General features: G+C 38.6%; 2 protein-coding genes across 3 annotated transcripts in view; both read left to right on the top strand.

Annotated features, from left to right (window-relative positions):
- Positions 1 to 24728, top strand: part of LOC139971000 (copper chaperone for superoxide dismutase-like) — an 82465-nt gene that overhangs the window by 46716 nt on the left and 11021 nt on the right. The window contains exons 5-8 of one of the 2 annotated variants that reach the window (XM_071977120.1): positions 2156 to 2216; positions 2967 to 3044; positions 3791 to 3894; positions 4359 to 5934. The exons of the other annotated variant lie outside the window; for it this stretch is intronic. Of the exons in view, the coding sequence (XP_071833221.1) occupies positions 2156 to 2216; positions 2967 to 3044; positions 3791 to 3894; positions 4359 to 4515 (400 nt within the window). The 3' untranslated portion in view covers positions 4516 to 5934. Of the gene's footprint in view, positions 1 to 2155; positions 2217 to 2966; positions 3045 to 3790; positions 3895 to 4358; positions 5935 to 24728 lie in introns of those variants that run through there. 2 annotated transcript variants of the gene reach the window in all.
- On the top strand, positions 15606 to 21990 carry LOC139970991 (sushi domain-containing protein 2-like). The gene is made up of 2 exons (XM_071977110.1): positions 15606 to 15733; positions 16378 to 21990. Exon 2 carries the CDS (start codon positions 16388 to 16390, stop codon positions 19901 to 19903), a length of 3516 nt encoding a protein of 1171 aa, XP_071833211.1. The 5' UTR covers positions 15606 to 15733; positions 16378 to 16387; the 3' UTR covers positions 19904 to 21990.

The following is a 24728-nucleotide window of genomic DNA, read 5'->3' as shown; positions in this document are numbered from 1 at the left end:
GCGGTATTGAGGGCGGTATGAGGATACCGTTGATAACATGTATCACACCGTTTAAACTGACGATGTCGGTTTCTGCGATATCGACATTATTAATCGTCGTCGCATCTCTCCCAGATACCACTCGTAAATGTCTGTCTTCAAGATACGTCTCCACGTGTCCTGTGAGGAACCAATACCACGGTGGCGGATAGCCAAGGTGTAACTTACGTTACTCTTGCTGAGAAAACTAAAATGAAGAGAAACCCCCCAAAACTACTGCTCCTTCCAGCCCCCACCTCTACCTTATCGTTACCCTCACATTACAATGTCCATCCCTTCATTCCTGCTTACACTGCTCCTTCTTACCCTCAAACTGCTGATGCACTGGTAATCGATATATATATATATATATATATATATATATATATATATATATATATATATATATATATATATATATATATCTGTAAGTAAATATCTGTAAGTAACGCCCTCAACTTTATAGCAGCTTTTTAAGTTTGGTTAGTAATTTTCCCAAACCTGCTCAGAGCGAAACTCAAAATAAGGTTAATATAAGACAATCACTCATAGTCTCCAAACAAAGAGACTAAAAATGTCTTCCGAAATGTCCCCTTAAGGTATGTACTATCCCAGGAATATTGCCAAATTTGTAAACAGATCAAAATACTTTTAATTTTTACCTTTCTGGTCTTCTCCTTGTAGAAACAGCTTGAATACGCTGTGATTGTGTTACAACTTGAAGCCTAAGGTTCATTCATAAAATATATTTAAAAAAACAGATAAAAAGTAACCCAGGTTATTGAATTCACATGGAAAACATCTTTTGCACTTGATCAGAAATGAGACTTCCAGTTCACCTTCAAATTTTGTGGGGATTGATGTCAACATCAGGCGTCGGTCAACATCAATATAATGTTCCCAGGCAGAGTACTTCCTTTGAACTCAAGCTTTAACATATCTCTCAATATTTAGCCACATTTACTCATTTTTAAGCATTTCGAATCGAGCCTTGAAATTCTTCCCAGAACTATTCTAGTAGGATCCAGACAATCAAAACCTTTTTTTTTTTGCATTTCAAAATGGTAACTTGGCAAACGGTATTACGTAAGGGTGGCAAATTTGTGAGGATCATATATGGAATTGCCAAGGATGTGTTAATTACTAATCTAGATCATTGTTTGATCAATCGATTGATTGGTTGGTTGGCAACTTCATTACAATCAATACAGTAAACGTGCCAGAAATCGTAGCTGGGTGATGATAACCTAGCATAAAACACCTGTTTGTACTAAACTTGTATCATACATTGCATTGAGATTGTGGATTGAAGGGATACTTTAGGGGCAGATAAATTGCACATTGTAAGTGTTCATCTCAATATCTGGTCCCTAAGTCAAGATATGACTGATTGAATATAATCTAATATAATATAATCCAGAAGGTGAAGCTCAGTAGGTGGTCTGTGATGTCATCAGGATCGAGGTCTTAAAAGTTTATTTTAACTTATTATAATCTTCTTGTAGATTTAGCCTTGAAACCTGATACATAAGGAATATTGAGTGACTTTGCAGAATAATGTTTCTCTGTCTTTAGAATTTCATCAAAATGCAATGTTTTTTAGAAATGTTATTTTTCCCTTTGTATATAAGTGAATCCCATATTTTAAAGAGACATAAAACCACTTTCAGCTGATATTGATGTGCTGACATCGTTCACTCTTCTGTTACCAGATGCATAAATAATAAAAAAAAACATCATATTTAATTATTTATTAAACATCAATGGACGGTAACCACCGGAACATCCCCCTACAGACATAATACAGAGGGTTGACAGCATCCAACACGGCGGACATATCCTGCATGTTAGAAATCTTGCAAAAGGCATGGAAATTCAAAGCAATACATGATTCACTTGGTTTATGGCTGTGATGTAATTTATGTCCGTTTGCAGTTCCATTACTGTTATTCACCACACTTAATTTGGGTTGGCAGTTAAATGACATCTAACTGTGGTTATTTTTTTTTCTGGACTGTTTTTCACAAGTATTAATATTGAACTTGAAAACAAATTCAAACACCAAAGGAGGCAGAAAAACAAGATGATTACTGGAAATTAATTTAGTAGACCCTGATTTTTCACTCTTGATATGCAGCTGTGGAGGAAATTTCAATCCTTTCAACTCGGAACACGGAGGACCTTCAGCAATACAGAGGGTAAGCAGAGGTTGTACTTTTCTAAAGAATATCCTGATTGTGACAACAAGTAGCTCGTCCATATGCTTCAAAGTAGGATCAAAAGTTTTTATTCAGCTTTCATAATCGATCTAAGGAGCTTTCTATCAAATATGGTAGTATCAAACGGAGGAACATAATCTGTAGAAATTTTGAAAAAAATAAAGCAAACATTATTTCACAAAGTGGGTACAGTTTATATAAGGCCACCAACTCTGATGTGATATGAAAAAAAAACTCCAACATTGTTTTTGACATTTAATCTTGCAAGTTATTGTAGCAATTGACTTGTCATGGAAATAATTTAGTATTTCTGGAAATTATGATGATGAAACGTATGGTCATTGGTAAAAATTTGGATTGAATTGAGTTGAATCGAGTTCAAATTGAATTGGTCTGAATTTAATTGAATGCGAATCAAATTCATTTGAGTACATGGTAATAACAACTTTTATGTTAAGCTTTGTGCAGGTTAGGTGAGAACATGCTTCACCTACTGGGAAAGTATTGTATATATTTTCAACATATTGACCTGGTTAAATGCTTAAGCTGCTTAGTATATCGATATACAAATAGAATTAAATTGTAGAAAAGTCTTAGCATGATGAGAAAGCCTACATTGCATACACAATTGGCTCATTTTTTACCTTAATTGGATGTTTAAACAGCAATGTTGCACAAGAATAATAGATGACAAGAATACAGTTTGTTCATGTTTCCTTCATTTGTCAGCATGTCGGAGACCTCGGTAATATCAGTGCTGCTGAAAATGGTCGAGCAAGATTTAGAATCGAAAATGATCAACTGAAGGTAAGGAATGGTTCTTGTTTGGCCTAATTTCACATTTCTCCTTGCCAATGCTGCTTCCATGTCCATATATGAACCCCCACTGGGGTTAACCATACATATGTGATCCCCACTGAGGTTTACCATACATATTTGATTCAAACTGGGTTTACCAAAAGTATGTGATCGCCCACTGGTTTTTTTCCATGTGATCCCCCATTGGGGTCTACTATAGATGTATGTGGTCTCCCACTGGGGTTTACCATACATACGTGATCCCCACTGGGGTTTACCATACATATGTGATCTGCCACTGGGGTCTACCATACATATGTAATCCCGACTGGGGTTTACCGCACATATGTGATCTGCCACTGGGGTCTACCATACATATGTAATCCCGACTGGAGTTTACCTTGCATATTTGATCCACACTGGGCTTACCATACATATGTGATTCCCACTGGGGTTTACCATGTCATCCCCACTGGGGTTGACCATACATACAGTATTTGATCCACACTGGGGTTTACCATACATATATGTGACCCCCCACTGGGGTTTAAATATATATACATAATTATACACGTGTCTTTGGTGTGTTTAATATATAGGGAAGAGTTCAATACATTTATGATGCACTGAAACTATGAACTGCTTTCTAATCATGGACAGGTTAATACTTGATCAATGCATGACTGTTGTAAAATAGGGAGGGAATTGGTGTCGTGTACCATCAATCGGTTGAAAAAGGTTGTGTTTTATTACAGGTCTGGGATGTGATTGGTAGATCCTTTGTTGTTCATGAGAGAGAAGATGACCTAGGTCAAGGCGAGACACCCCAATCCAAGATAGATGGTAACTCAGGGCCAGGGTAAGTTCACCTTATAAAATAGAAAAATCATTTCTCCTAATGGTAGTCATTCCTGAAAGAAAGAAAAAAATCCACTGATTGTGTGTTTTTTTGCGGGAGGTATTTGTTTTGGTCCATAATTTGCTAAGTTGAGAGTGAATATGGACTGAATATAATCAGAAGAAACTACATATGAAAGCATTAGGGGAACATTTTCACCTGCCTGTCTGCATTTGGTGTATAATTTCCTGTGTCAATTCCATCAGAACAGTTTTGAAGGAGTTTTGACAAAGCTACGTTTGGTTAGAATGGGAAAACATATACCAAGGTGTGTCAACTTGATTTTTTCAAATTGCAATCTGATCTTCACTAATAATCGATAGGGTTGGTAAAATTGCTAACGAATAGCAGAAAGGCTGATCTAAAATGAACCAGTTTGCAGAATAATTAATCAAGTACCTTCTCTCTGTTTTTAATCGTGACAGACTGGCTTGTGGAATCATTGCCCGATCAGCTGGTCTGTTTGAGAACAACAAACGTATTTGTGCCTGCGACGGGGTCAGTCTCTGGGATGAGCGAGACGTTCCATTGGCTGGACCGGACAGACAACAGCACCCTTCATCTGCCCAGAGCAACCTTTAAGGACAAGTTTTGGCTCTCACCACTGCATATTGTAATGTTCCAGCGGTAGTTTTCTAAGACATCATGATCTACTTGATCTCTGGTTGTTCCACAAATTTTACTTGACGTTTGGCACAAAATTAATTAAAACATTAAAACATGCTGCTAGCCCTGGTTGTATTTTTTTAATTACTCCTTTAATTTTTTGAGAAATGTCCCTTTATTCAACATCTGTGGCTCATCAGGTAAATTGGCTGGACAGCAAAGTCTAACACAGCCATCGTAGGCTAGTTCCTCAGATGCAGCATCACACAACGCAATATGAAAGCATTCAAAGACTTTATTGGCCTCTGATAATATGTTTACAATGTAATTACAAGTTTTTGTCAAGGACCAATGTATATTCAATGTCATCAAATAGTGCTCTGTTGTCAATATCAACTGAAAAGGATCATGTATGGATTGAGTTATAAGGATTTATAAAATAGTCGATTAAACAAAAGCTTTGAGCCTGCACCAAGGAATTGATGTCATTTTCGTCAAGGAGCAGAAGTTGATGATGTCCGCTTCTCAGTGCAGTGATCAACGTTTAATGATAATCCTTTGTTTTACACCATTCAGTAGCTCAATCAAAAACATGGTCTTTTTAATTGTATATTAACAACTATAGAGCACCTTTGAACCACAACATAATTGTCGTAGACAAAGGTGCAATGTATTGTAAAGGTGTTATTTTGAGGCCATGAAGTCTTATGTTTGATGAGTTATGTGTTTTGGTGTTGTATCTGAGGATTTGACCTGAACGGTCTCTTTATTAGACTTTATCATGTAGTCACCCTTTGGTTGATAACACTCAGATGCATGATAAATGCATGATAAATGTCATTTCTCATAACTTAAAAGTGTTATAGACCTGGTAGCAATGGGTTTTTTTTGTAAACAGTCTACATCATAACAAACTTAATTTTGTGGCTAAAATCACAAAAACCTAAATAAATGTGTATGTGGATGACGAAGGATAAGCCTGAAATATGACTTATTGTTCTTAAAATAAATATGTCATTTTTTGAAAAAGGGGTAAAGGGGGTGGAGCAATGGGAGGGGAAGTGGGTGTGGCATATAAGATATGCAGTAGACATCAATAATTATCTCTTCTGATCTCTATGTAAAAACAATAAACCATGCATATACATCACAGCTCAATGATTCATTGCTCTGTAATAATGATTAAAGTATGTATTTCATAGTTTCATAGCAGGCACCCTATTAAATTGAAATTATGTAATTTGTTGTGATATATTTATCCAAGAAGAAGTTGTGGGTAACTTGCTTTACGAAGTTGGGCATTGTTTATGCAGAGAATCTATATGTATAAAGAGGTACATTTATTACCATTATTATTTATAATAAAAATAAAAACATGAAATTCAAGATATTAAACATATTACTCTGAATGATTTTTTAGTAGATTTTAATATCTACTCAACTGTTTATTTCTTCAGTTATAGGTCCGCAGTATCCCCCCCCCCCCACACCCCCAATAAAATACCAGAAGTCCCGTGATGATGCCCGAATGCTCATCAGAGAATCTGAATCTTCAGAAAATGTCTTTGGAAGCAATTCTAACAAGTTTTAGCTCGCTAAACTTTGGGGCCTGTATGGTTGGCCTTCAAACTGACATCTTGATGCAGGTATGAATCGATGAAATAAGGTTTTGAAAGGGATTATCTTAACTTCAACTTATAAATAACAAATAGAATGAAAGAAATGACAACAAAATTTTTAGAAAAATTGTTGTATTGAAGATTCAACATTAACAATGAGTTTAGTTTGAGTTTCGTACACACTAATTGAAGTCAAAAGCAGTAATTGCATAGAACAGTTAACGGGCAGAAAATGGAAGTTGATATTTAGTTGAGGAACGAAAAGATGATCAGGTGAATTCGGTAACATTAATTGAGAGAAACATACCAATATGACAAGAAAACAAGATATAGGTAGAAAGATGTCGAGACGTGGAGAGAGAGAGAGATCAGAGAAAAAGTTGAAAGCAGCCATGCAAATTGTAGATAGCTAACGGGGTTAAATGATATGTTAAATGGCTATAAAGTTGAAGTTCTTTCCCCATTTTTATGCACGTAGCAGTGGATCACCGTCCTGGGGGAGGGGTATAAGGGGAGGGTGTGGTCCCCTCTTGAAAATGTTTTTCGAAAAGGACTAAGATGCAAAATGGTGCTATCATTTTCATTTTTTTTAAATTACAGTCGGTCTAAAATGTTCCTGTTTTGGTAGAAAAACCAATATTTGGGGAAAAACCAAAAAGCAAATGTGCGCTCCTGCGGGGTCGAAAACCATCCGGTAATATCACATATTGAAAAAAAAATATATGTGATAATAAAAATATGGCCACTCAGAGAGACACTGCAACCGCGCGCGTAGCGCACTTATCTTTGAGGTGACTGTTCATTACATTATATTTCGTGGTTGACCCACCCCCCCCCCCCCGTACGTAGCACACATATTCTTGAGGTCACTTTTCATTAAATTCTCTTTATTTTTTTACCCTCCCATCATCAATCCAAAAATTATGTGGCGGCTCTACGACCCCCCCCCCCCCCCATCTCACTTGCAACGCCACTGCACAGAAGGCTACTGCATTAAGCAATGCTTTACTTCATGAATATATTTTAACTTGTTCTTTGTAAATCATGTAAATACGAAAATCAATAACAGGTTGTAACAAGCTAATTATACCAAATCGAAACAATGGAATGATGAATAATATTTTTACAGACTGACGGAAACATGTTAGAATATTGCAACACTGACCAATATTACTGTTTACACTAAACTTACACCAATCGGATTAAAGGAATGAGCAATAGTCTTTTTACTTTGTAGTGTATTCTTACACCTTTTAAAAGGAAAGGTGTCGCTATGGCATATCTGAATCAACTATCATTCTTTCACAGTTTCTTAACTCGGTGTGAAAGTATATAAATCAACGCATTATTGCAAGGTCAATGTAAAAATACTTCCATTCGTTTGACAAAAGCATTATGGCACATCATGCAAGCAACCCTCTGACAATTTCTTTATGTGACCCCTTTAACAACAACTGCTTGACACACCATACATTATTGAACGGCCTCGTATTATGGTGACATTTTGCTATGAAACGTTTCATATCCACCACGGTGTTAAAGTATTGTCGTCTGTAAATAATATTCTGCATTTAACTACCTTATTGGCACAGTTCGTCTTCAAAGGTTGTCTTTTGAGAAACCATATGTCACTCCCTGTTTCAACTCTTGAGCAATTTCTTATTCGATATTTCTTATTCCATCTATGGGTTACACCTAATGTCTTAGCGTTGTCGAACCCTGATGTTCAGCAAGAACGAAAATAAAATTCCGCACTTTACGTTTGACTATTGGTTCTACTGATTTAGCACAAATCCAACCTCTTAAACAGCTTTGCATAATAAAGACAAGGATCAACATACTTTGGTACCAATCTAGATCGTACCCAGGAGATCAATCACAATAAACAGTTCATGAAAATATTAAAATCCATATCCACAGAAAAATGCCTTCTTCAGAACAAAGGCCTACTAGCCTATGAGTGCTTATAATGATCTGGAAACTTAATGATAACACTGTTTGAACAATTCGCACACTGCAGGGGAGGGTTGACCAACCGTCATCACGAATCGGAAACGGTGCTCCGCTGGGTCCGTGCCACCGAAGGCACTGCCCCAATCCGCCCTGTCCCCTTTGTCGATCGAGGAACTCTGCCAGTAACGAACTGGTGACATCTGGGACTCGGTTTGTCGAATTAACTTGATATATAAAACTTAGAATGCAGCCTGCAAATTGTACATATCTAACAGTGTTAACATGTTTTGTTGAATGGCTATAAAGAATTCCGGTACTGAACGGGGCCGGAATAGCATTCTATAGTGTTGGCCCAGTATTGCAATATAATTTATCTTTCTTAAATAATATGCTGGCGGTGTACGGTCCCTGTACATATTCCCTAACACCGCAAACTGTGTGATACATATATAGCTGCACTGACTGCCACAGGTGTAGAAGCAGTGTTTGGTCGTCAAATTGCAAACACTCTTTTCTGAATACAATGTTAATCTACAATCCTATAGCGCAAAGGACTAACTTGAACGAAGATCAGTTTTGTATTTGAAGCACCCCTCATGCAGAGGCATTACTATGGTCTTCTGATTGGGGAGGGGGGGGGGGCGGATGTAGCAAATAGTTGGAAAAGAGCAGAGAAATGTACAGCTAGCGCGGAAAGCGTTCTGAGCTCTCCAGTCTTTGGTTAGCATAGTGCGTTCGGCTTGTAATCCAGAGGTCACTGGTTCGAATCCCGTTCAATTTTATGTCGAAATTTTTACCTTTGATCTAAAAAGGTTGACGTTTTAATTTCCAAATTTCGATGATGTACCATAACAATCTGGCGTCAAGTTATCTCGTAAAGTCGTTTTTTTTTTTAAATTTCGGATTTTCAGCTAATTGTGGGGAATGAAAATGGATCACGTGATTGTACAAGTTATTGTTCATATTGCACTGTGCTGTCCACGACGCTTGAGCTCGTCGTCGACATTACGGGAAATTCGACTGTGTTTGTCGGGAGCAGGGACGTCGCTAGAGGGGGGTGTGGGGGGGGGTGTCTCACCCCCCAATCTTGGTAAAAATGACGATAGTTGGAAAATTTGAGTGCGACAGTCGAAATTTCCGACTGTCGGAATTTCCGACTGTCGCCAGCTTCAATTCGGAATTTCCGACTGTCGCGCTCTAATTTTTCTGACTGTCGCACTCTTATTTTCATATGTTCTTGTAATTTGTGAGTGACATAAAAGTTTCGATCAAAATTGACCTTTAATCAGTCATATTTACCACGTTTTCCTCGTCACATTGAGAAATTGTATCTCGCGATCCTTATACTCCACCATACAAAACTTCGTATGATTTTGAATACTCTAAAAAAAATTACAACGTTCGCCAGCTTCAATTCGGAAAATTTATGTATTAATTTTGCTATTGGGTGGGTCGACCCTGTTCGCTAGCTTAAAGTAAGTTCAGGATATACCAGGGACGTAGCCAGGGGGAGCAGGGGAGCGACCGCTCCCCCCCCCCTTTGAGTGTCGAAAAAAATGTTTACAAACTGTTGTTTTTTTTGGCATGGTATTTTGTCAGTGCTCTTTTGATCTTGAATACTCGTCAGCTCCGTTAACTCGATTATAATCGTAATAACATGCAGGCCTACTGATTCAACTACTTAGGCCTACTTAGTTTGGCAGATGCAATTAGATAAATTTAGCCTATAGCCTATTTCAAACCTACAGTTGGCCACTGCGTAATAAAATACATATTGCCTACCTAACCTCACTCGATGGAATGTCACGAACCGTACGCACAAGGACGACGATAAGTTCGTTCTCATCCGTTCTATGATTCGTCCTAAGTTGTTGCACGAACAGCATGTTATGAAGCTAAGCTAGCAATCGTACGTGATACGCACTTCCTATAAATAATTATTACACTGTTAATACACGGAGATAACGATATTTTTTTAGGCCACTGCAAATCTGGCTGTCTTACAAAATATGAAAGTTTATATTGTCCATCAATTAAGTTCGTCAAATGTATTAAAGTCCAGACATTGGACAATAAACAAGAATCATCCTTCTGGAAATATTGTAAAAAAGCACTATGTTTTTCTTTTTGATATATTATGTAAAAGAACATGTAAAAGAATTCAAACAGGAAACAAAATCTGCTGATAATATGATATCATATGATAATGATGAAACTGGCAACAAATTGCACCAGATTGCATCTAAGGACCTTCAATTGTTCAAAAAAATCTCAAAGGGGAGGGGGACACCCCCTCCCCTTAGACCCCTACCCCATATCAATCGCAAAAAGTGCTTCCCCTTTCAAATTCCTGGCTACGACGTTGGGATATACATTGTCTCTATGGTATACAATTAAAACACTCAATACTAATCTACGGAAGTTTAAAAGTGCCATCAACATAAGCAAAAACTTTGCCCCATAAGGTACAAATGTATTGAAAAAAGTTCGGAACAAAAGTGCAGTCGCGAAAGATGGGGTGTCTGACTGACACTGACCGTATCGTTGACGATGAGTGCGGGGGGGGGGGGGGGGTACAAGGCAGCAGTCGGAATTTTCTGACTCCAAAACCCATCCAGTTGGAATTTCAGCCACTACACCCCCAATCATCAGGCCTTAGCTACGTCCCTGGTCGGGAGCACCCTCCTCCACCAATCGTCGAAGCTTAGTGATACCCATGCGTGGTACTCAGCCTACATTATGTATGTTAGTATGCGGACACTTGCGCGCACGGAATGGTTTACATTCAGAATTAGTCCATGCATCAGGGCCCGTTCGACCAGGGCCGTCTTAACGCATGGGCCCACTGGGCCCTGACCCAGGGCCCCGCGATGTCAGGGGCCCCGCAATCACAGTAACCCCGTGTCTTAATCTGGGAGGAAAACTTATTGAATAGGCCATTAGGCCTGATTGAATTCGATACTTGACAACTTGTGACGAGAGTTGGTGAAACACTTGAGAGTTTGACATTAAATATTCAAATCTGAGTTAGCAACCCTGGAATATACAATGCCCCGAAGGCTTACACAGAGAAACTGTTACTCCGTAACTATAAGAAAGAGGAAATTACCTCAGCCACGAAAAGCATAAAATTTGAAAACCGTGGGCAATACCTCACTACCAAACCTAAACAAAAGTAACCACCACTTGTGTTCAAGCTCACCTTTACACCCCATATCAAAACCACGCATTTGAAAAACACTTTAGAAACATTGGCACTTAATCTCGCAACACGCAACAATTATCCAAACTGTTTCCAAAAGAACCGATTCTAGCCTACAATAGGGCCCAAAATCTCAAAGATTTACTTGTTAACTCAAGGTTTCGTACTAACGAAGAATCAGCTGACTCTCAAGGTTCACTCGAAGCTCTTTTAGATGCTCTTATAGCTGCACCATGAGTCCATAAAAACTTGTGCACAGAAAATAGATGCATTTTGAGAATGAGACGCCCAGGCCGAATATAAAATATTCAACGGCTACTACTGATGAAGCTCCTCCTATGAAGTTTGAAAGCAGAAACCGATCTAGTTGGTCATAAGAACCTACGCTAGTCTCTCCTACTATTAACAGTACACTCAATTCACCTAATAGGTGCAATTATGTTTCACCATGAGGAGCATGCTATGAGTTCATGTTCCTCGGGCCCTCCCTTAAAAATAATTCATGTTCTTGGCGACTACGTTGCGTTAACCGCCTACACCTCCCTCTCGGTTGAAAGACTCAACACAAGGGTGTTACAAATGGTAAGTCCAGTATTGTTAGGGAAGGGATGGAGGGCAACTGGAAGATTTCTCTTCTATAATGTATATCATTTTTTAGATATATGTTGTTCAGCTAAAGTTTTATGCTTTATGCGCGACATAGGGAGGGGTGGTAAATGCAGGCATGTCTATGCTTGAGCGATTGTCAAGGATGTCAATTTTTCACGCAACTTTTTTCGAACTCACTTGATTGATGGGCCCCGCTCCATTGCCAGGCCCAGGGCCCGGTGATCTCTTAAGACGGCCCTGCGTTCGACGAATAATCACAACGTCTTTGAAAGATGGAAACGCCGAGATGAATGCATGTGTCACCCGAAGGGGGGGGGGGGGTGGCGTAGGACAAAGTTGCATTTCTGTCCCCATCTTTATGCACATAGCGGTTGATCACCGTTCTGGGGGAGGGTATAAGGGGAGGGTGTGACCCCCTATTGAAAATGTTGTTTTTAAAAAAGGACTTAGATGCAAAATGGTGCTATCATTTCCATTTTTTTAACTATACAGTCGAGTCTAAAATGTACCGTTTTTGGTAGCAAAACGTTACCAAGTTTTGGGGAAAAAACCTAATGTGCGCGCCTACGCGGTCGAAGACCATCCGGTTATATCACATATTGAAAAAAATATATGCGAAAACAAAAATATGGCCACTCAGAGAGACACTGCAACCGCGCGCGTAGCGCACGTATTTTTGAGGTGACTTCTCACTAAATTCTCTTTATTATTTGACCCTCCCATCATCAACCCCCAAATTATGTGGGGCTCTACACCCCCTCCCCCCCCCCCTCTCACTGGCTACGCCACTGCACATCAGGCTACTGCATTGAGCAATGGTTTACTTCATGAATATATAACTTGTTCTTTGTAAATCATATAAACACGAAAACCAATAACGGGTTGTAACAAGCTAATTATACCAAATCAAAACAATGGAATGATGAATAATATTTTTACAGACTGACGGAAACATGTTAGAATATTGCAACATTGACCAATATTACAGACTACACTAAACTTACACCAATCGGTGTAAAGGAATGAGCAATAGTCCTTTTACTTTGCAGTGTATTCTTACACCTTTTAAAAGGAAGGGTGTCGCCATGGCATATCTGAATCAACTATCATTCTGTCACAGTTTCTTAACTCGGTGTGAAAGTATATAAATCAACGCATTATTGCAAGGTCAAGGTAAATACTTCCATTCGTTTGACAAAAGCATTATGGCACATCATGCACGCAACCCTCTGACAATGTCTTTTAACAACAACTGAGTCTAAGTTCTCTTCAATATATCGTTGACACACCATACCTTACTGAACGGCTTCGTTATTATGGTGAACTTTTGCTAGAAAACGTTTCATAACCACCACGGTGTTTAAGTATTGTCGTCTTTAAATAATATTCTCTATTTATCTTCCTTATTTGCACAGTTCGCATTCAAAGGTTGCCTTCTGAGAAACTCATATGTTACTCCCTGTTTCAACGCTTGAGCAATTTCTTATTCAATCTATGGGTTACACCTAGCACAATGGTTGCCAATGACTAACATACAAACACTGTTTTATAATGTCTTAGCGTTGTCGAACCCAGCGATATACGTCACGGTGACGACAGGAACGTTCAGCAAGAACGAAATGAAAATACCGCACTGTACGTTTGACTATTGGTTCTACTGATTTAGTACAAATCCAACCTCTTAAACAGTTTTGCATAATAAAGACAAGGATCAACTTACTTTGGTACCAATCTGGATCGTACCCAGGAGATCAACCACAATAAACAGTTCATTGAAAATATTAAAATCCATATTTACAGAAAAATGCCTTCTTATAAGAACAAAAGCCAACTATGAGTGCTTTTAATGATCTGGAAACTTTGTTTGAAACATTCGCCCACTGCAGGGGAGGTTTGACCAACCGAAATCACGAATCGGAAACGGTGCTCCGCTGGGTCCGTGCCACCGAAGGCACTGCTTTAATCCGCCCTGTCCCTTTTTCGATCGAGGAACTCTGCCAGTAGCGACTGGTGACATCTGAGACTCGGTTTGTCGAATTAACTTGTTATATATCGATTTAAATTGGTAGTCATGGTTTTCCCTTGATCTGAAATATTTGAAATCATCTTCAAGCTAGCCTATTGTCATACCATTTGTTTATGCTCTTTACAATACATGTATATTGATTATAAAACATGCCCCAACATCGCCTTAGTGTAAATTATATATTAGGCACTTTTGTCGCACTTTTCTTAACTTAAGGAAATTATTCAGGCACAATGAGTAGTGGAGGAAGTATTCTACATATTGGTAACCTATATGTAGTAATGCTATGACTCATTGTAATCCTTTATAGGGGAATTGCACATATACCGGCATTAGGAAATTCCTACTTATTGCCACATTTGTTGATCTTTCTAAATATATGGCCCTCATTCATGCGTATCCTTTTCGCACTGGTACAAAGTTAATAGCGCGGTGAAATCTACAACTGCATTATTTTAGCTTAATTTAGTGATATTTGGTTTGGCCTGACTCAGTTGCGAAGCAAGGGGAGGGAGGGCAGTGGGACCAAGCTTCCCCTCACACACAGACATTTTCAGGGACGAAACGGGGACGGTCCAACAATAATTGACATAGGAAAAATACATAACTATATGATAAGTAAGACATACATGATATATTGGCTTGGCTTAGCTTAGCTTATCTTATCTTAGCTTAGCTTGGTTTGGCTAAGCTGGTTCAAATTGCCTTGGTTTGACTTGGCTTGGTTTGGATTGGTCTGCTTTGGTTTGGATGGATTGGATTGATTCGGTTTAGCCTGGTTTGGTTTGGTTAGGTTAAGATTGGATTGGTTTGGATTGATTCGGTTTGGTTTGGCTTGGCCTGGTTTAGATTAGATTGATTTGGTTTGGTTTGGCTTGGCCTGGTTTAGATTGGGTTGGTTTTGGTTTGGTTTGGGTTGGTTAAGTTTAGTTCGGTTAGGTTTGGATTGGTTTAGATTGAATTGATTCGGTTTGGTTTGGTTTGGCTTGGCCTGGTTTAGATTGGATTGGATTGGATTGGTTCGGTTAGGTTTGGATTGGATTGGATTGGTTTGATTTGATTTGGTTCGGTTTGGTTCGGCTCGGTTAGGTTTAGTTTGGTTTGGATTGGTTTGGTTTGGTTTGGTTTGGTTAGGTTTAGTTTGGATTGGATTGGTTCGGCTAGGTTTCGTTTACTATAAGTTTAGACTGCTTAACTTTAGTTTAGTTCCGTAATGGTCTAGTTAATTTTCGTACAGTCTAGTTCAGTTCCTACTATACTGGCGAGAGTGTACCTCAGCGTCGGACTATATAATGAAGTAAAGGCACTCTATTCATCATCACAACACTGCAACAATGGTTAACATGGTTGTGTAGAAAACCCCCATTTCCAATTCGCATAACCAGAAACATAAAGTCAACGGAAAACTGCATTCATCAACATTGTAGAGCAGTCATTCTTTATATTCTATAGTTCTATTGGGGGTCTGGTTCCCGATGTGAACCAAAAAGCTATAGCTTGACGTTGTATGGAGGCGGAGACTCAAGCCGATACGCCAAGCGTTTCACACAAGGTAAATCAGTTTGATTCCCAATATTGTTTGTTAGCTGTCTTCCTAATACAGAAATTATTCAACCGTAACTGTGAATTACGACAAATAGAGACAATTATTCAGCTTAAAAAGTGACACTGGCAGATATTTCAGGTTAGTTCCATGTTATGATGTAAACGAAGACACGTCAACTTTCAAACAATTGCGGTGGATTTCTTACTAATGATATCATATTAATACCGTGAAGTATAACGGTAAGTTGCATAATTTTCTCATGATTTCTACATGTCGTTGGCTTAGACATGAAGGTGAATGTGGAATATATAATCCTTTGCCACATTTTCGTCTTGTTGACGAGAGATCAAACAGACTGCAAACGGTTCAATGTTCACATGCATTGACAAAGGGAACGTTGATAATTTGACATTCGCTTTTGATTTGTTATTCATGTATGATAACGAAGCAAACTGAAGAAAGATATGAAGAAGGAAAAAGCTAAAAATATATGAACAAGGAACTAGTTAATTAGTACTTATAGTAAACATTGCCACTCCCTTAGTTTTTTCTTTTCATGCCGAATCGTATAATGTGATATCGGTACGGTTACGGTGCTTTCTAAGCCACAGTTAGAAAACGCATGGATTATTTTCGCACTGTTAGTATTCAATGAAATTATGAACAGTCACTGTTTACATGATGCTTGGTAATGTATTGGATGTTGGTAATGTTGATCGTTGGTAGTTTCATTGGTAATGTCGAGCATTCAGTTCAATAAACGATTTAAAAGTTTTTAATGAACGTAATAAATGCTTTCGCATCCCTCAAGAAGCAAGCATGCATGGACACGAAAAGTACTTCAAATCATTTGCACCTCGTTCTTCTTTTTAAATTTCTCCAGCTACATTAACATGATGCGGTTTACTTTAATCAACCTGGCGTTATGTCTAAGCATTGTCTACGCACAAGATGAGAACTCTTCGTCACCAGTATGCAGAGGAAATTCAAGAGGAAGGGAGTTTGTTGTAGGATTCACCAATAATTTTAGAGGTTCCTCATGGATCGGTGAGGTGCATATTCTCGTTGTTGCGTTTAACGAAGATCTAACTACGGTGAATATCAGCAGTCGAAGGGAAGTAGAAGGTGGTAAATATGAGGTTAATTTCGAACTTGCAGCACGCGAGTATCGCAGGATAACAATACCCAGAGACTTTTTATTGGAGTTTATAAGTGGTCGCAGTGACAAGGTGCTGATTGTCAACGCATCGAGTGATGTGTCTGTCTACGGTATGAACTATGCGCGTTACACCACAGACGGATTTCTTGCGATACCTAATGAAGAACTAGGGATGAGTTACGTAGTAGCCAGTGTCATGACATTACAGACAGCAATTGCAGCATCGCTTCTTTCGGTTGTTGGGGTGGAAGATGGTACTAACGTAGATATCACTATTGCGGAAAGTGCATCCTTCGAAAATCAGGATTATAGTCCTGGAGACATTATATCGTTCCAGTTAGATAGTCACGAGATCATTCAAGTACTAGGAGCGATGGGGACCGATTTAACTGGCAGTATCATAAGAAGCAATCGTCCCGTAGCAGCTTATGGCGGTCACAGCTGCGCGAATACTTTAGGAACAACTTGTGATACATTATCTGAACAGTTGATACCAGTTGACAGCTGGGGTAGCAGGCACATCTACACACAAACCGGCAGTTCTATTGATGTTTCAATTTATCGAATAGTTTCTTTCTTTGGAGACACAGTTGTCTCGGTACCGGGACTTGAGAATAGAACACTGAATGCAGGTGAGTTTTGGGAAGTTTCTCTAGCAGGAAATGGGGTTATTTCCTCATCCTTACCCATTTCAGTCACGCAGATACTGCGGAGTATTGACGGTGGAAATGTTGATCCTTCCATCATTCAAGTCCCTGCAGAAGAGCAATTTGCCTTCAAGTTTGGATTTGTGACTCCTCCAAATTCAACGGAAGATACTCGTGGTTTCCTTAATTTCGTCAATATAGTTGTCAGACACGATGAATGCAATACTGTCTTGTTCAACGGCAGTCCAATTGAGTGCAGCACATCAGTCGTTGATATACCAGGAACTGAGTATGTGATGTTTAGACAAGAGCTGCAAAGAGGTGAAGGGGTGTATTTCATAGAGCAAGGGGATTCAAGTTCTACTTCCCGAATGTCTGTTATTGTTTACGGTTACGAAAGAAAAGAATCATACGGTTATGCGGCAGGGTTGTCCTTACCCAGTGAGGGACGGATCCTTAGTGCGAAACCGTTTTTGGTCCGTGAAAATGGTGGTGATGTCATTACTACTACACTTCCTTGCCAACAGCCAAAAGTTGAAGAGGAAAAAATTATCTGTCGATTTCGACAGAATGCTTCGGAGGTAGTAAGAAAAGGCTTTCTAGAAGACTTTGATAGAGTAATTTGTCCTACTTCTGTTTTTAGCAACACTGGATTCACAACAATTGATATATCTCTCGATGGGGGAGAAACATATCCGTATATTGACACCGTTTACGTAGTTTCGCAGTACATGGTACTGCCAAAAGTGTCCGTCATGAATGTCACGGTCGATTTTGGACTCATTGATTTGTCAGAGAAAAGAGAATTCTTCCTTGTATGGGATCCTGATGATTTTTACAATGCACCGTACGTTGATATTAGTGTGATTGTAGCCAACGATAACGAAGATATTGGCTGGTCGAGAGAAATACCACTAAAACAGATACCTAATGAAGGTGTTCACAGAGTAAAGGAGACAGACATCAATTTTTCAATTAACACATTAAGTAATTTAATTTTTCAAGTAAAGAGTGTATATAAACAAATGATTGTCGAACCTTTGAAAGAGCATATCGTCCGAACTTCGTTTCAGGTTCAACTTGCCTTCGTGAATACAAGTAAACTTGATTGTTCAACAATTCTAGAATCAGCTTCTCCACTACCAGCATTACCACCTTGCCCATGTACCTTAGCACAAGCTCGTGTTGACTCGAGATATAAGGAATCGAATGCTGCTATTGACATTTTTCACCCAGGCGCTGTTGCGTGTTATGGAAGGAATGCCGAAGACTCACAAGCTGGGCAACAATGTTGCTACGGTAATAATAATGGGCAGTTACTGCGTGGACCACCGGGTGGAGGGACTGCCGATGCGTACGCTCCCGACAGAAGCGCCAGCAAACATATAAAGTACGATGTTTTGCCGTGGATCGCATGTTGTTATCGCAGGGAAAAGACAAATGATTGTCTAAAATATTACCAATTCAGACCATCTGACGACTGTACTAGATATGAGCCACCTAGACCAGCCATTGGTATCGGTGACCCTCACTTCATAACGCTGGATCAGGCCAAATATACATTCAACGCTGTTGGTGAGTTCACACTTCTTGAAACAAGACTGCACAACATTACCCTTCAAGGTCGTATGGAGCAAGTTCCTGGTTTTAATGCATCGGTATTTTCTGCTTTTGCCGTGAGAGGTGAAAACCTACCAGTGATTCAAGTCCAGCGTTCCCTTCTCAACCAGACATTAATACTTATAGATGGTAAGGAACTCATGGACGACTATCAGGGTAAGTTCGTACCATCTTTTACCTTCGGAGAGGCGCAAGTTAACTTCAATCCAGACAAATCCAACTTAACCATCGCGCTTTCTTTTGGCTTTACGATCACAATTACCATTTCGCGAAACATGATGTCATACATTGTATATCTCGAAGATAAATTTAAGGGAAATATTAATGGATTATTGGGAAACTTTAATGATGACCCAACGGACGACTTGATGCTCCCAAATAGCACCGTGCTGGCTTTGGACTCCAGTATGGAAAGTATCCATCACAACTTCGGCTTGAAGTGGATGGTAGATACATCGAACACTATTTTTACGTACTTCGCATCAGCCAATAATAAATTCTACACCAAGCCAGAGTTTACTCCTAACTTTGATTTCCCCGAATCGAGCAGAGTCAGTCAAGATATACAGAACCTGTGCGGGGACAATCTTCCATGCTTGTTCGACGCTGTAAATACTGGCAGCTTGGAGTTTGCAAACGAAACACGTATGAGTATGTCGGACTACCAAGAAAGGAAGAAGGTGTTTGATAAAGTAGTCACTTGCGAATTCCCGAACGATTTCATCAATGGACAACTCAACGAAACAGTTTACTATGTAAATTCGACTTACCAGAGCATTTGCGAACCTGGATTTTTCCTTTTTGGATCAGATCTTGTAAAATGTGAAGATAATGGTAAATGGGGAACTGAATTACCTTTATGTGTGAACAATTGGCTTGTCATTGGGTTACCCGTAGGTGCTGTATGTTCACTTGTACTTCTTCTGCTTACCTGTGCAATTTATGCTAAGCGAATGTGCAGCTCATCGAAACAAATAGTTTAGAAGATGAACAGAGAACAAAAGATTATTTGTCTGCTAAGGTCAGGATTGTTGTAAGACTGCAATAGCTATTATTTACTAACTTTAAAAGAGTAGAGTGTGTTCTAAGCCCATAAGACTTCAAATTGATAAACGCACTCTGCTTAACATTGTGTGTTTGCGTGAGGTGATGTGTGTTCAGTCCTGACCGAGTTCAAGTGAAATGCGACTCCGGGGCAACTCCAGTCCTACCATAATCATGTTTTACAATCGGATCTTATAATTTACAATTGAGCTATTGTATTAATGAAAAAGTTCTGCTGTGTATATATTTTTAGTCAGTGTCAAGGAAGGGTACGAGATAGTGTTTGTGACAATTTCAAAGTATTGTATATTTCAAACTTACCCAGGCCCGGTCGCATTTAACTTGTTTCGGTATATTTTGTAAATATTGTTAAATGATCAGGAAATTAGATATTCGATGGTAATGGGGTATAAAACTAAACTTTTAAAAGTTGTTAAATCTGTCTATAGACCTAGTTACCCATTCCGTGTATTCGATGAGTATAATTAAAGGGTCACTTCTCAAAAATTAAAAAGTGGAATAGGAATATAGCCTGGACTTATAGATTTTCATCATATCAACATAATTTTTGTACATTAAAGCAGCCTTTGAGTTTGGTTTTCAATGTTCCGACATCTGACTATTACTCATATTAAGACTGTGATTGATCAGACTAAGACCTAGCCTAGATTTTACCCAAATGAATGTTCATGGGTAATCAATTAGTAAACTTGATTTAGTCCTCAACATTTCGTCTTCTGTTTCATAATGGCATGGAGACACAGTCTAAAACTTGCATGGAGGTTTCCAAAGTTTGAATCTTTGCGCCTCTCTTGGAAATACGTCTTGGCCAGTCATGGTAATGAATTATACTGATATGAGATTCTAGTTAAAAACAACATTAAAAACAAATTAAAGTCAACCCAGGAACGCTGCTGTAAGCCATCCTTTAAAATGTATATACGAATGCATGTATTCTCACATTATTTCTAAATTCTAAGTATTCATTACCAAACCTATTAATCAGTTAGACTTAATTTTTCCGTTTGTTTTCATAGCTAGTAAATTTTTCAAACAATATAATCATGACGGGGAAAAATTTTTACCCCAAAATTGTCATTTTTAAATTTGGCAAATCATTTATCCACAGTGAGGAAATGAAACGCTGCTCTTAAAAAGTAATTAAAGCATTCATTAAAAGCATTAAAATTAATTAAAAGTCTTAATGGAGACACCAGAGCATTCATCGTAATTGATCAACGTTATAGAGCTAACTGTCACGAACGACTTTCCCAAAAAATATGACTCCATTTTGGGAGATATCTCAGATTCCAAGATCATTTACCCAGAAGGCTGAAGACTTGATCAAGTCTAATTATGACGTCATCGTAGAGACACGTGCGTTAATTTTTCCTGATTTATTTATTACGATGTCTATGTACGGTAATTGAGACGTGCTATATGATAATAAGATGCAGACTGAATCTAATATGAGGAGGGTTAGCTCAGTGGTTAACGCCGGTGCCTTTCAATCATAAGCAGGGGCAGACTGGGTCTTAAAACCGGCCCGGGCATTTTCCAGCTAGACCGGCCCATTATTCATTGATATGATACTTACATAGTGATCGCCCCTCACCATTGAAAGTTTTTGGAAGTTAAAATGCAAAATGGTGCTATATTTCTCAATTTTGTAGGTTACAATAATCCTTTAAAAATGACCAAAAAATAATTTTCCAGAAGCAACACTTGATTAAACTGAGGAACAAATTAAAACGTAAACAAAAATAGACAAAAATATATGTATTTTGTGACAACATTCTTGAAAATATGGAAAAACAACTAAATAAAATACATTAGCACGAACGGGTTGCTAATAGCACGTTTTTTTTTTGTCACGAACTAACTAACATGGTGATTTCATGAGCTGATTCCCACAGTTAAAAATATGTTTCTACACAGCCCGTCTGTATTCTATTAACTACCGTGAAAATGGGCTGTAATTTTTACCAGGCTCCCCAGCCCACCGGCATACCGGGCCACCGGCCCACAAGATATTGCCCAAATGCCCGTGTGGCCAGTCCGCCACTGCCCGTATAGTTCGACCCCATGTATAACCCATGCTGAAATTTACTCCGCAATTCTATAGTATATTACTATCGTATGGAAATTTGATGCGCGGGAGTTATCTACTCTATATAAAATACCAAACACCCGCATCATTTGCTTTTACTGCCTACGCTTTCGTCAGTTGTGTATTTACACGAGGTTATGATACGTCCTATATATAAACATGTTGACATAGGTACGTAGGGACTGAGTATATCAGCTGCTGATATACAATTTGCGGTTTTTTATCAACTCGGCGAAAGTACTGAAGTCATGACCAGTTCCCTAGGGTGGTACTAAGTACCTGTATCCATGTCTGATTTCTGAAACGAGCAATTTTCTGAGCAGAAGAATGGGGCCAGAAAGATACAAGCTGCCATTATATCTCAGAGAAAGCAACCAACCAACAACAACCATATTTCCGTTAGTTCACATTTAAGACATACATTTTGCCTTCTGACATGAATAGTTGTATAGAGAGAGAGGAGACGGGGAGGGGGAGGGTGTGCATGGGGGATGGGGGAGAAGATATTAGAGAACGTTTGACAACCTCACCTCTCCCAACTGTTATTCAAAACGTTTGGTACTATGCTATTGAGATGTTTTTTAGCAAAAAACTTGGAGACGACTCGACCTCCTTTATAGATGATCTATCTATAACCGCTTCGAAATGTACAGTTAGGTTAGTTACGTAACGAAATTATGTCATATTAAGCCCAGATATGAAAACTGATTTTCTGATTATAAAAGTTTGTTTATCTATAATTATGTCGGCTTTGACAGAAAGTGAAATTTTCTGGTAAAATTTCTATCAGCCTGATTGTTCAATCACACGTGGTAATGTGAAAACTGCATTTTGTTTTTGCGTTGAATTCTAAACATCCTCACAGAAACACATTGAAACGTTACTCAAAAAATAAGGAACCTGATAACAATTTAGTGCGTGACGCCACTCAGTGAAACGTCGGGCAGATCGACGGTAATATTATCAAAGATTTACCCATTCAAACAGTAAAAAAACAAAACAACATTAAATTCGTTATTTTGTGTGCGTGTGTTGTCTGAGTGTGTGTTAGGATAAGTATTTCAGTGATTTGAATTCTTTCTGGCGGGATCATGTTTTACATATGAAAAGTGTACTACTATCTGTTGAATTTCAATTGTAAACTTAGCTACAAGAATTCTTTATTTCTTTGTCAACTAATTTGGAACAATAGTACGATTCAATCTCATAACAAACCAATAATTGCTTATCATGCATTGGAGTGAGCGTGACACATTTGCTTGTTACCCAATGGTAATACCAGTTCCTAATACCATGGTGACGTACATTAGTTTACCCCTCACTCATTCGCACAAAGAGAGAATCCCTGCTAGGGAGAATCCCCTACTAGTGAGCCTCTGCCAATCGTATTTCTTGCGATTGAAAGATTGAAAAGAGGTGGGCTACGATTGTACTATTCACTTTCTTTCGATCTAATGTCGTTAATTTTAAATCCACAGAAAGAATCAAGCAGCATGTAAAGAGGGTTTATTTTTCAGTTGGAATATCTTACAAGAATGATTTCCCTTTTAGCATTTCTTGCCATTTCATGGAGGATAATTCTTGGATCAACGTAATCTGTAATCCTCCAATGACTTGAAAGGAATGCAAAGAATGTTTCTATAGTTCACATGTTCTCATTGGTTTATTCCTTCCTTTTGATTTAGACTTACAAAAGCTCAAAGAATACTTTGTAACATGATGTTTTTTTCAAGATTAAATTAGTTGCATGAATAATTTTGGTCAAGTGATGAAGTGAAAGTAAAGCAGAGTTCTGGATGCGTTTTGGAATAATTTTCAACCCATACTCTATATGAGAGGCGATTCAAATACTTCTTTTCAAATCAGCAGAAAAGGGAGGAAACTTTATCTTTATTCTGTTCATCGGAGACTTGTGCAATTGAATATTTCATTTTCATGGAGATCTAAAATATACAATGTTCATGTTTCAGTAACGTACCGGCAAATGGTATGGGGAGGAGGGGCGACGGTGAAGGGAGGGTAACTATGACCATGAAAGGGATGTTATTGCCTCTTATAACTAATGTTTTATATGAGTGATTATAGCTGTTGATGTAGTCGACCTTGTCATAGTGTTGACTTGTATTTCACATAAAAAGGCTTTCAAAACATCCAAACCCTCGTTCTCGTCACCGTCCCAACCTCATTACCATTCAGTCTTTCAAAATGCAACAAGTTGATCAAGTTGGCTGCTAATAGATCAAAATTTGATATTTATAAAGATGATTCTAATATTTTGTATTAAGCTAAATACACACTTCTGTATATGTGTGGAACACAGTGATTTGGGGCGGGGGGGGGGTGGGGGACCTATCCACGCAAATACCGCAGTTTCAGAGGATCAATAAGCACATCAAGTCACTGCGGAATAAACAGTCTTATAGTTGAAGAATTCCCGATCCCCGTGTTTCCCAAATCTACTTGCATAAACTCAAAGCCCTATGAATTATGTTTCGGGTTTCGAATAACCGTGCTATTTCCATCCATTCAAATCCCTAAATAAGATTAGTCAAATGAAGTTAACGTGTTTGACTTAATAGGCTGCCCCTTCCTCATTCAAAACGGAACTGAAATGTGAATAGATATTTGTTTGTTGAAATTTCAGGCTTATTCCA

The sequence above is a fragment of the Apostichopus japonicus genome, chromosome 8 (genome assembly GCF_037975245.1).
Source record: "Apostichopus japonicus isolate 1M-3 chromosome 8, ASM3797524v1, whole genome shotgun sequence".
NCBI classification, from domain to species: Eukaryota; Metazoa; Echinodermata; class Holothuroidea; order Aspidochirotida; family Stichopodidae; genus Apostichopus; species Apostichopus japonicus.
This window is presented reverse-complemented; position numbering and strand designations above follow the sequence as displayed.